The sequence below is a fragment of the Telopea speciosissima genome, chromosome 6 (genome assembly GCF_018873765.1).
Source record: "Telopea speciosissima isolate NSW1024214 ecotype Mountain lineage chromosome 6, Tspe_v1, whole genome shotgun sequence".
In the NCBI taxonomy this organism is placed as follows: Eukaryota; Viridiplantae; Streptophyta; class Magnoliopsida; order Proteales; family Proteaceae; genus Telopea; species Telopea speciosissima.
This window is the reverse complement of record NC_057921.1, coordinates 65,061,245-65,074,124: the sequence shown is the minus strand read 5'-3', so window position 1 is coordinate 65,074,124 and position 12,880 is coordinate 65,061,245. Positions and strand designations below refer to the sequence as shown.

At 37.8% G+C, this 12,880-nt stretch overlaps 1 protein-coding gene across 5 annotated transcripts; it reads left to right on the top strand.

Moving 5' to 3' along the window:
- The first annotated feature begins 750 nt into the window (after positions 1-750).
- On the top strand, positions 751-10,242 carry LOC122664550 (WD repeat-containing protein 91 homolog). Of its 5 annotated transcripts, none has more exons than XM_043860410.1 (16): positions 751-1,079; positions 3,927-4,320; positions 4,426-4,548; positions 5,850-5,991; positions 6,092-6,414; positions 6,715-6,773; positions 6,960-7,054; positions 7,497-7,599; positions 7,725-7,819; positions 7,891-7,953; positions 8,601-8,676; positions 8,764-8,872; positions 8,986-9,098; positions 9,299-9,357; positions 9,711-9,819; positions 10,018-10,242. In XM_043860410.1, exons 2-16 carry the CDS (start codon positions 3,933-3,935, stop codon positions 10,153-10,155), a joined length of 1,995 nt encoding a protein of 664 aa, XP_043716345.1. In that variant the 5' UTR covers positions 751-1,079; positions 3,927-3,932; the 3' UTR covers positions 10,156-10,242. The 5 variants fall into 5 exon arrangements, with proteins under 5 accessions (XP_043716345.1, XP_043716346.1, XP_043716344.1 ...); XM_043860411.1 differs by having other exon boundaries at positions 3,919-4,320; positions 6,092-6,399; XM_043860409.1 differs by having other exon boundaries at positions 3,919-4,320; positions 9,299-9,353; positions 9,707-9,819.
- Positions 10,243-12,880: the final 2,638 nt, after the last annotated feature.

Below are 12,880 nucleotides of genomic sequence, written 5' to 3'. Positions count from 1 at the left end.
GTATAACTGCAATTTGGACCAGACTGAACCAGATAGTAGCCCAAATGCAAACCGATAAAAAAAAAAAGAAAAAGAAAAAAGAGAAGGATAAAACTGGACTAAAATCGACATTAACAAAAACTTCCTTAACGGTTTTAATTTTAGGTTGGCCTAAGAACATACCACAACCGATTTACCCTGACCGAACCAATCGATTAACACCCTTAGCCCTTGTGTTCTGAGTCATGGGCCATGGCAAAGGAGTAGTTCTCTTGGGGCTCAAATTAAGAGAATATATTCAGCTATAATCAAATTATCAGATCAATCCAACATCCCTATATGTAATTAAAAAAGTTTAACAAAATGTTGGAATGAGCCCAAGGAATTGGATTGAACATCTGTTCAAACCAAATATTAAATTCGACTAAAAGGAATTTAATACCCCCAAACTAGGGCTTTATTTTTGGGGGTTGGGGGTGTTAGCCGATTTCTATTTGTTCTGGACCGCTTCGGAATCGGTCTAGACCGATCCGGGTCCAGACGCCGATTCTAGGTTTTTGTACCTTGGTTTTATCCTTATCAGTTTTGGTTTGGGAAATTAGGAGTTGGGCTCATGTTCACGTACGTGAGTGTACGAGAACGGCTCACATGGGGTGATTCCATCTTGACGGCTGTGAGCCGTTCTCGTACGATCACGTACGTGAACGTGCGCTGGACTCGGAAATTAGCGGGGTTGAGTCGTATGACCTTATGAGAGAGGACCGAGGACCTGGGAGCGGAAGAAGCATAGGTGAGAACTGAAGATTGGGACTGCGAATACTTGCGCTGGAAAGTGGCAACGCATCAACTACCTCGGTAGACGACCTTCATGTACTGTTTTCCTGAATTCGCGCTTTTGCTCGATCAGGAGAATCATCATTTTTCAATTATCTTCGCTCCCTTTGGAATTATGGATGCGTATGGTAGTCGCTTGTATTAGCGAAAAAATGCAGAGAATGGTTAAGCTAGCTTTCTAACAAATACGTATTTGACTAGACTTCCTTTGATGTACTGCCGAACGAAGGAAATCTCCCGCTCCAATTCTTCGCTGACGTTTTGAGGTAAAATTGCAGTTGTTTGTATATATTTCTCTCTGTTCTTATGTTATTAGTGTCGTTGATTGAAATTCAAGTTCTGTAAACCCTAGGTCTTACGTTTTGAGGTAAAATTGCAGTTTGTTTATATACATTTCTCCCCGTTGATACGTTCTTAGTGTCTGTGGGGCATCATTGCTGTGTAGAAATCTGTTGGCAGAGTTCAAAGTAAAATGAGAAGTTTGACCCCTTACAAAAACTTGATTGCTTTCACCCCCTTCTTGCGATAAAATTGTATTCTCACCGTCAACATCGTGTGAACTGGGATGTGGAAATGGGTTCATAAAGTTCCAATTCTTTATTTCCCTATCGTATAATTATATTTCATTGTCTTTGAAACCAATTCAGTCTGTTAGAAATGGGTTCACATTATCCTATACTATAGTGTGGAGTTTGGATTATATATGGTTCGATGACATCATATATATCTGTCAAAATCTTAAAAGCTGATACCCAAGTTCTTATCTTAACCAGCTTTCCCAGAAAGAAAAAAAAAACCGTATTGTAGAGTTCAGAGTATACATTCTTTCAAGAACTTGAGGTGACACAATTTATGTGCCAAAAGCTAAAAGCTTAGCGCTTATCCTTTCCAGCTTAATACCTTTCAAGAAAATCTGGATATTATTTTTGAATGCACATCCTGACTGCAGCTCTAAAACTGATTTTTCATATCCTTGCCATCATAATGACTCTTGCTGTTGACCTTCTTGGCAGTCACTTCCTTTCATAGGCTATTACTTTCTGTGCCATTAGGCATCAGCCACCTGCCTAAGAGGTCTTTGTTAGCCTCTCTCAAAGACTGGATGCCAGACCATCATATGGTCAGCATACCATAAGAAATTCTTTTTGCACTATGAAATGCCAAAGTGGCCTTTACAAGATTTATCGCACTTCCTTAGACAGGTATGTTTGTCCCATGAGGTTAGGCCTCTCTCCATTCTCTCTAGAATAGATTTGCAAGTAACTTTAGACCTTTATTTGGGTCTCAGCAGGAGACGTGATAGGAGTAAGGCAGCTAGCCTTTGTTGCAATTCAAATGGATTAGTAAAGCATTCTCATCTTCCACCAAAAACCTCACTTTTCCTTAAATTTAACCACAAGCGGGATATTGCCTTACAGCACCTAAAGACAAATAAAAACTCTCAATGTTTGATTTAAAATAAAATTAAAAGTCAACAACTGAGAATCAAATGTAGAATCTCTTTTGACCTCGTGCAAGCATCCTGCTAGGATCTTCTCCTACTAAACTAAAGAGGGAAGATGGGGCTCCCATACTTCTATAACCCTTAAAAGTTCCAGCTGAGGATCTAATGATCTATATGATAGGAGCATTCTGCTGCCATAATTCCATCCAGTTACACCATTTCTTTTCGTATCCCATTCTTTGTAGGGATGTAAATGAATAGCCGAAATCCGTTTCTGTATCTGTGTCCGTATCTGTTTAGCACTATCCAAATCCGTCCGAAAGCTAAACGGATACGAATACGGATAGGCTATAGCTATCCGAAAAGCTATATTTACATGTAAACGGATAAAATATCAAATCCGTATCCGTGTCCGTATCACTATCCGAATCCATCCGAAAGCTAATCGGATACGGATGCGGATGCGGATATAGCACTATTCGAGCTGAATCCGATCCGTTTACATCCCTAATTCTTTGCAAATGTATGTTGGATCTGAACTTTCTTCATAGCTATTCTACTCGAAATTCCAGGTTCCCTCAATCTAGCAATCATCTGCTGCCAAATCTCTGCCCAAATTCTGTCTACCTCGTATAAGTTCCCTTGAATTATGGGAATTAATGTTTCAAGCTGCAACTAAATTGTCCAGAATGAACCTAGGCAATTATTTGGTCACTGCTGGGGAGGCTAATAGAACAAACAGGACTTGTGTTTCCAATGCTAAATCTTCCGGACAAGGAATTTTTGAGTTGAATCAAAGACAATTTTTATTTCTGAAATAAAGGTTGTTTTACGAGAAGGTTAAAAAATAAAAAATCTTACTGCCTTGTACCATTTTCATTTCAAAGTATATAATCTTCTATGTTTGTGGAAATGGATTATGATACAGTCATTTAAAACCATGAAGAAAAGTAATAATGAAAATAAAACATGCATGCAGTTATTGTATTTGATGCATATACATGCAGACCTTGATTTGTTTAAAAAGGGATTTTTCCTATATGACCCACTTAGAGAGGCTTTCCTTTATGACCCTAATATCTGCCGTGTGGCAGACACAAATTTTGTGGACAGGTAGGGCACAATATCCCCTGCTCACATGTCAAGTTTCAAAATTAACAAAGCTGGTCACATGGCTAAAGAAAGTTGTGAGAATATATTAAAAAGTATTTTTTTTAAAAAAGTGGTTGAAAACAAATTGACCACTGAAAGTGCAAGATATATGCCAATAGATTGGTTGGGGGTGAATATGTTTGAATTTCACTCTGAAATTTGTCGTGGCAAATCCAGCGTGTTAGCTATCCATCAAAATGGTCAAAATCACCATATTACCCTTCCGTGTGGCACAACTAGGTGGCCTGTAAAATAAAAGCTTCCTTGACTGTCAGTCAGAAGAACCTTTTGCCACAGTTTACTGCCATTCCATTATACTTGAATGGGTATATTGGAGGGAAAAGAAGAAAATGTAGATACGGCTAGTGATACCTATAGTTGAAGATTCCATAGATGTATTTCTCTTAAACATATCAAATGTTGGATTGTACAATTGAAGACATGTGCCAATGGGGCTCACATAAGTAGCTCACTTTATGAAGCTTGAACTTATCTCATGGGTTTGCATGGCTCACAGCACAAGATGGAGAACATGCAGTATGCAGAGGAGCTTGTGAGGGAGTTTCTTGTCTTCCGAGGGTTTACAAGTACTTTGCAAGCTTTGGAGTCTGAATTGTCCACTGACATTGGCAAAGGATTTCAAGTGGATAGGATTCTAGAGTTAATTTTCTCAGTATACGTGCCCAAATTCCAGGCCGAAAAACTAGTTGGTCTGCTGAATTTTTTCAAGCAATGCCTTTCATCTACTGAGATGGTTCTTATTGCCACCTTATCAAAGTTGGAGGTCTCAATTTTACGTTACTATATTGTCCATGCTGTACAGTTTGGAAGGAAAGATAAACTTACAGAATTTTTTGGGACTTATGGCAATGTTTTGCTACAAAGCAGCCCGGACTGGATGCCATGGTTCGGTGGGTCCTCTCTTCGTCTTTTTTGTTTTCCTTTGCCCTATCCTTCTGTTTATGATCCCTTGAATTTGACCGCCTACCTCAATTTATTCATGGATTTGTATGCAGCTATTCCATATCTAAAGAACCCGAATTTAGATCCTCAATTTTGTGTTTACTTTTCAAGAGAGTGGTTGGATACCTTACATCTTTCATTCAGAAATTTCTTGAGCGAAATCTTCAATGGTACTCATATCCTTTAACAGAAAATTCTGTTTTATTTTTTAAGTATTCTTTTAATTGTGCTGGTTTATATTTAATTTATTTATTTATTAAGCAGTCTGAATGTATTTGGGATTACATGATAAAAACACACTTAATTCATGAACTTAAGATTTTATTATTTGTGTACTGTCATTTGGGGAAGTGTTATTCTTTTATTGATAGTCTTTCATTTCCTGAGTCGAAGGTTATTAGGGCTGATTTGGTATGATTTCGATTTCAATTTCGGATTGCTCTCATGAAATAGTAAAAAAATAGATTTTTGGTCAAGAAATTGAAATTGTTTTGGTTGTTCAATTTCTGAGAATAGATTCTCTATATTTCTTTCAGAGAGAGTGGTGGTGATGGTGATGAAATAAAGTGATTTTGCTTTCATTTTTTTCTAAACATGTCAAATGACACATTTACCCTTGTTATTAACACATGCTCATTAAAGAGCACATAATAGACTTGAAATTGATTCAACAACAACAACTCAGCCTTATCCCAACTAAATGGGGTCGGCTACATGGATCCTTTCAAAAACAAGGTAGGGATAATTGAGGTCCTCACAAAGTGAAAGTAAAGTAAGAGGAATGAAGAATAAAAATGAAGAAATGAGATATGAAAAGTGACAAATGGAAAATGAAAAAATGAGAGTAAGAGGAAAGAGTCAAGCCCAAGAAAGGATCCATGTAGACTTGAGATTGATTTCAATTTCAATATTGAAACAGGTCCTCAGCTATTTCACTATTTCAAATGAAACTGATTTCAATTTCTCTTAAATAAGGTGAAAAAATATACCAAACACCATAATTCAATTTATGATCCCATGAAATTGAAATAGAAATAATACCAAAACAGCCCTTAGACTTTTGGATTTATGGATTTATCATTCTTCGGCTTTGTAACAGATCTTTTTATGAAGCTATAATTTATGTTTCTTTCTTTCTTCTTCAATCCTTTCTCTCTCTCTCTCTCTCTGGGGGGGGGGGAGTTTATTTTCAAATTGGTCATTGTGTATATATTATTTTATTAGACTTATAAAGAATTAGCGATGTATTTAAGGGAAGGGATGCCAATAGAGAAGGAGTCATGTTCTTGTGTTATTTTTATATTAACTCCTGTTTTTTCTAGACCAGAGTAAACAGTTTATTATTTAAAATGGTTTAATCCAACCGGTCAACATGTATGCATCTTATGAGACTAATTAAGGGGTAAAACCTATGTGTGTGTGCGTAATCAAAATGATTGCATATAAGATTCCCAGAACACTTCCTTGACCAATCCACGTATCCCTACCCTATTAAAGATCAGTACTGAGAAGAACACAATCAAGCGTCTAAAGAAAGACATTAGACAACTCAATGATAAGTTGTCACAGCTTCAGGCTCTATTAGAGGATAAGGATGCTCAGCTATGCCTGCTAAGAAGGTAAGGTTGTTTTAAAAGAGTTTACTTAAAGAGTATAATAATTTACTTTGTGCAATTATCTGATTGTAAACTGTTCTTACTGACTTACTTCTCCACTTAGTATGGCTCCATCAGCAACAGAAAGAGGCATGATCCAAAAGAATTTCGCTCCACATCCGATATCTGAGACTCCGGTTAAGGATGCAAATGAAGAAGTTAAACTTCCGTCTGGTGGTCTTGATGAATGTAAAGATACTTTTACTACTGACCATCAAGGAGAAACTGAAGCTGGGGTTCGGGATTGGGATGCTACTAGCCCCACTACATTATCATCAAGACTGGCCTTTCCCAAGCAAGAACATGGTTCGAGTACTACAAAGCTTCCTGTTGGAGAGGGTGGAGCTAAGGAAGGACTTCAAATATTCCAAGGTGCCCTTTATACAGGTTCTAACTATTTCTCTACTTGTACTCTCCATCTAACCCCTAAACATAGGAGGTTAGTTTAGTGTGTGGGGGAGGGGGGTTGATAATGAAAGGAATCAGGGAAAGATTTTCTTTACTTAGACTTGAGTATTTAGGTTTTCTTTTTTCCTGCCCAAAGAACACAGATATTATACAATCTTTTTGCTTAATTTCCCATCCATTTTTCATTCATCAAATGGAAAGATTTTATTTTACTATTTTTATTTTTCCTACATACACAAACATGAGCATAATTGATAACAATTGAGCATGATGCCACAGCAAATGGTGGAGAAGTGCGGATCGAAGAAGAATTTCCAGAAGTGAAAGTTGAGTTCCAGGTAAAATTCTTAATCTAGTTTGATTTGACATTTCTTTCCATTTTCTGATGACCTGTCAAATATTTTATGTATGCACGTGGTGTCTCTCTTCTCGTCTTATAAATCATGTTCTGTTTACCTCAAACTTCATGCAATTTATTTTGTTTCCAGTTTAACAATTAAGTTTCTAAATACCATGTATTACAGGAAACATTCTTAGGCCACACCAGTCCAATTAGTAGGTGCCGCTTCTCTGCTACCGGGAACAATATTGCAAGTGCTTCTCTGGATGGCACAGTCAGGTGATTAGTGTGGAATTAGATTGTGTATAGCCCAGAGCTCACTGTATTTTATTATTGTATATGTGGCCTCTCATTTATTGCACCCATCCAAGTGATCTCCATTGATCTTAACAATCTCAGCAATCTACTGCCATGGGACCACTGGTCATGAATTTATATACTGTTCAAAGTTGATGAAGGAATTTGACGGAAAACAGCATGTGAATGGTTTAGTTTTTTATAAGATCCAATCTAAGAAGTGGCAATATATAATTGTGGTAAATGCATGTGAATGATTTAGTATTTTATAAGATCTAATCCAAGCAGTGGCAATATCTGATTGTGGAGGCCTATAGCTTGATGATATTTAGCCTAGGGTTTTTTGATTGTCTTGTCTTGCACATGATTAAATGTTGCAAAGCGATTCACAAACTCATTTTGCATATTACATGTTTTAATGAAGGATATGGACGTATGACTCTTCGACCTCAACATCTAGAAATGCAACTATATATTGTGGGGCAGAGATTATGTCGCTGGACTGGGAGTGCAAATCTGACCGCTTGGTATGTGAAATGGAATATGGCATAGTGCTTACCTGAATTTTGGTTTTATTTGTAGATGGTTCTCCAGCAGTTTTGGAGGTTCAAAATTCATGTTTTCCTAGTTTCATCGTTCTTCTTGACAATAGTTGCTCATAGGCACAGCTGATGGGGGCATTAAAGCGTGGAATGTTGATGCAAAAAGGGTTGTTTGTGATCTCAGTACTACTGAAAAATATCCAAGGTCATTATTGCACTTTATCAACCATTACTTTCATCTTTCAACTTGGTCTTCACATATTTTTGGTTGTGCAGAGTCTTGGATCTGAAGTGCAGCCCTGTGGAACCAATTTTTGTCTCTGCAGCAGCATCCAGAGGGTACTTTCTTTTGCATCCAAGCCTTTTATTTGAAAACATTTGAACTACTGGATCTGTGCTTCAGTGGTTTGCTAAGTAAATATTGATTTATTCCTTATTGTTGTGAAGAATTGTAAACTGACAAGCTTCTAAATTTTGTACTGGAAAATCTAATCTGATTGCCATATGTGCTACCTACTACCCATGAATGGGAAGTTTTGGCTGTGATGCTAGTTGGTTTTCTGCATTACCCTGTAATGGGACTGACCAAGGAGATCTCTTAGGTAAAATCAAGTCAATCTGATATATCACTGCCATTACAAACAAAAATTGATCATGTGCCAATTAGTAGTTTCTCTATATTTTATGTAGTAAAGCAATATATGCTAAATTAATTGGATTGGCTGTGGAATTAACAAGGTGTTAATCCATATCTGACATACTTAGGAATTACAAATCTTAACATGCTGATGAATTGGCAAGGAGAACTGTTACTATGAGATTAAAATAATGTTTGATGACATTGGTCAATCCATTCTGTAGTTACAGATGGTAGTTCAAATTAGGTAAACTTGATCAGCCGTGCACAGAAAATTCTTGCAAACAAATATTTCTTTTCTTCCTTCTTTTGGTTGGAAGAGATTCATATGTTGACATTGTCCTTGCAGGCATGGCTCAAGTTTTATTGACCAAATGGGGTTTGCTTCATTAACTGTCTGGAACATGAAGACATGGAAGGCTACGGTATGTATATGCTTGTCTTAGAACTTCATATTGGTGGTATGTTCTGAATTCTACTGCTAACCCTGTGAAAATTGTCTTTTCATGAAGACAGTCCTCCCTCTCGGTAATGATCCACCAGCAATTACTTCTGTTTGTTTCAATCACAATGGGAAGATTTTGGCAGCTTCTGCAACTGATGGGATGATTCACATGTTTGGTATCCTTCCGTTGAGTCTGATGATGATTTCATATATTCTCCACTTGGATGTACATATAGTCATATAGACATGGATTTTGGCTTATGTGTCTGCTATCCTTAATAAATAAAAGACATGTCAGCCGGCCTACAGATTACAGGGTGGCCTGCCCATGACTCTGCAGTAAGCTCTGTTCTTTTTGGGCCTGATGAGACAAGCATTTTCAGCTTGGGTTCTGATGGAAAAGTGAGTACCCTTTTGTCTAGATTCTTGTTTATGTTAGTACCCTTCTCTCTATGATATCTGGTTTGGGGTTATACCACCGTACATAGGACTCGGCATGTTCTTTAATCAGATTATGTATTTTGGCCAAGTATGTTGCTGCTAGATAGTCCTTTCCCATTACAATGGATGTGGAGAAGCTAATTTCCAGGCGTTGCTTGTAGATATTTGAGTGGAGCTTGCATAACCAAGGTCGAATTCTTTGGTCTAGAGATTGCAGCAGGTATGCCCACCACGTGGCAGTTCTTGAACTGATTTTGTTTCCCCATTGCAAGAACTAAGATCTTTAACTTCGTAATAATAATTATGTATTTGTAGACCAGGTTGTAGCTATCAATGGTTAAATGCAGTATGTTCTTCATGCTGCATTGAACCTTTTGCTCACCTAACACATTTATATTGTTGAAATCCCATGACCTCTGTTTGTATTTCTGTTGGAAAATGAGGTGGTTTTCTTACACAAACCCTGTCTAGCTGAACTACTCTGCTATTTGTTGGACCTATAACCAGCAGCGCCTAGGTATTTGTGCTTCTTGTTTGAAAGGATCTTCAAGCATTTGTGCTTTTTGTTTATAGGTTCTTCAACCATGAGAGTGCAGAAATTTGCAGGCATGAAATGGCATTAGATGCGACTGGGAGGAGACTTTTGGTAACTTCCAATTCAGTTAGATCGCCGATATATCAGGTGAACCTCCTTGAATGATTTTTTTTTTTTGGGAGTCATCTTTGATCTTTCTTGCTACTTTTAGGACAATGTGATCTAATTGGTGGCCATGGATTGACAATTATTGACCTTTGGCTTGCAATAGTGGGTCTTGAACACTTGCACATGGCCGTCCCACCCTTAATATACTATGTTCTGATCAGACAAAATTTGTTTCAGGTTCAAGGTCATCATACGAGCGGGTTGAGAACGCTTCCGCACACAGGAGCTATAACAACAGTTGATTGGCACCCAACCTTGCCTATCTACTTGACTGGATCAGCTGATCACTCAGTCCGCGTCACATCCATTTCTTGAGGTTTTCAGTTTATTCATTCATACCTTTCTTTTATTTATTGTTTGTTTTGGTTGGAGGGCTAGGATTTAACCCAGGTAGTAAGTATACTGTGGTGGCTGGCAGCCTGGAAGGTGTGGGCAACAGTCTCAGTCCTTATGTTGTAATATATTGGTTTTTCTTTTACATGAACTTGTTTTTCAGTTTCTCTCTTCTTGGGTACTATAGGTTTAAAAACTTGGGAGTCGGTTATGGGATGAACCTCCATTGATTCTGATTTGATTCTTATTCAAATATAACCAGAACCAGTCAAACTCGATCAGGCTCAATCTACGTAGCTCAGAATTGGGGTTAATCGGGATTGGAGTCAGTCAAATTCAAAATTTAAAACCTTCCTTGGATAAGAATTTAGAGAAATGAGAGTCAGTTATTATCATTAATAGTGGTAATGATAGTATTAATAATGAAAATATTAACAATAATAATATTAATAAAGAACTTTCACTAAAGCATATTTTTTTTCTCATTGTGGGGCAATCCTTTCATGTGTACTCAAAAAATGTGCAAAGACAATGATATCTTTTGATTATTTTTTGATATGAGATAACTTTTGATAATGACATAATTATAAGCTACATATAAATTATTTTGAGAACCCCATTTTCACCGGACTTTAAAATAGAAAAAATAGAATAAGGCCAAGGGTAATTAAAAGGAGGTTATAAGTTTTAAAGATACCTATAGAGGTGTAATTTGGACAATCTAATAATAATGCTACTTGGTTGCATGTGGCACTCGGCCCCCTCCTAGACACAAGACTGTGAATGCATGGAAAGGCCGAAATCCTTAGGGTGGTTGTGGTCATTTTGTATGGTCTTTGTCTGGGCACAGGGGCCGTACATTGCACGTGACCAGGTGGCATTCTCTTTCCCCAATAATAAACTTCGTAGACATTTGAGGGCATTTGAAGGAATGGGTTATGGCTCTTCCTAATATACAAATATGAGCATTTGAGAATTTGAAAGGTCCATTTCCTCCAAACTGGATGAACTCGAATTTAAAAAATAACTGCATTGTATTTCTATGGCGATTTCACTGGAACAAGTCAATGAGACTTGAATCTTTCTAAATGTTAAACTTTAGAATTCAAACCATGAAGTCTAAACATGAAATAGTTGGGCTTCATTGTGTTTTAAACCTTAGAACAAGTCTCTTTCTAAATTTTATGAAGTCTAAACATGAAATAGTTGGGCTACATTGTGTTTTAAACCATGAAATTTAAACGTGAAATAGTTGGACTACATCTGATTGAGTAAACCGAAGCTTCTTATCAGTTTGGTATTGGTTTTGTTTTTCAGAAATCGCGAGACCAAAATCGATTAGACTGACCGTTTAGATTGAAATAAATACAAAATTGATTAAGTTTAATAATTTTTAATGGATGAAATATTGAGATTGGACTGATAATAGACTGATAAGGGTCCTATAAGAAACTGTTAAAAGAAAGTGATAATGCATCGAAATCGATCGGACTAGGGTTTCAAAAATCGGTATTGGATATGCTGGACTGGTCGATTTGGATCGGAATCGACTGAGGCCGAGGCTGATCCTGATTCGGCTTGTCCAATCCTTGAACATAAACTAGGATTTGGATCAGAATCAATTGGGACCGATCCGAATCTAGGTTCCATGTTTTTAAACCTTGGACCATATCAATAGCTATTGGCAATTGATCCTGTTTGGATTTGACCTGATATAAGTGAAAAATAGATTGAAGTGAGACCAAACCAATCTTTTGTCACCCCTCAATCCCTCATATAGTTCAATCGTAGATCACCACAACGAAGAAGAGATCAAATGTAGGTAGAGCAATCTCCAATTTTTTGTTGTAGAAAAGAACGCTGCCAAATTGTGTAGCATATGATAGTGCCTTGTTGTGTCTATCTCTTTCTTCCCTCTTATGAAATGACATATCAGCTCCCTATTGTGAGAGAAAAGAGATACACACAGGAAGCAGCACTATGCTATGCATCCCGACAAGGAAATCAATCCCTATTTTGTTATAGGAGAGATGAGAGGAGGGAGGGAGAAAAGTAGAGAATATTAAGGGGGTGGCCCTTGCTTGGCGTGACAAACAGGGATCGTGATCCTCTACGGTGCCCTGCCCGTAGTGGCCTATGCAGCCCAAACAGAGCACTATGCGCAATGTCCGCCTTACCCCTCCCCGAGCACCCTGCCTGAGCAGGGGTAAGGCAAACATTGCGCACGACGCTTTGTCTGGGCCGCACAGGCCTCTACAGGCAGGGCGCCGTAGAAGATCTGTATTGGACAAACAGGAGCTTGCTTGCGGAGCTTGGTTCACCTACTTGTACGTGTACATGAAACAGTTATTAGGTAATTACATGTCTTTCACATATTGCCAGTAAGATTATAAGAAGGGTATTTATGGAAGAAAAAGAACACGTCATTATTTAACCGTATGTGAAGGTATACGTACGGATAACGGTGATCCGGCGGATTCCATATGTGAAGGTACACGAACGGACAAGTGATCTAGAGAGAGTGGAGAAAACCCGCGAGAGCGAAGGCTAGAAATAGAACCGAAAGAGTTATTATGTAGAACGAGCAAATGTTTCACAAACGCGAACGGCTAACCGACTCACTGTATTACGTATACCTCGCTGTCTCGCATCGAAGATTTGGATCTGTGAAACGAAGAGCATTTTTAGTTCCGGATTCCTTGGGAAT

Bases quoted from the DNA above. Each gene is read 5' to 3' on its own strand.
- LOC122664550 (XM_043860410.1), top strand. From the start codon at position 3,933: ATGGAGAACATGCAGTATGCAGAGGAGCTTGTGAGGGAGTTTCTTGTC. The intron at 4,549-5,849 runs ATATCCTTTAAC...TGACCAATCCAC, and splicing joins CGAAATCTTCAATGGTACTC to GTATCCCTACCCTATTAAAG. The intron at 7,600-7,724 runs GTATGTGAAATG...TCTTGACAATAG, and splicing joins AGTGCAAATCTGACCGCTTG to TTGCTCATAGGCACAGCTGA.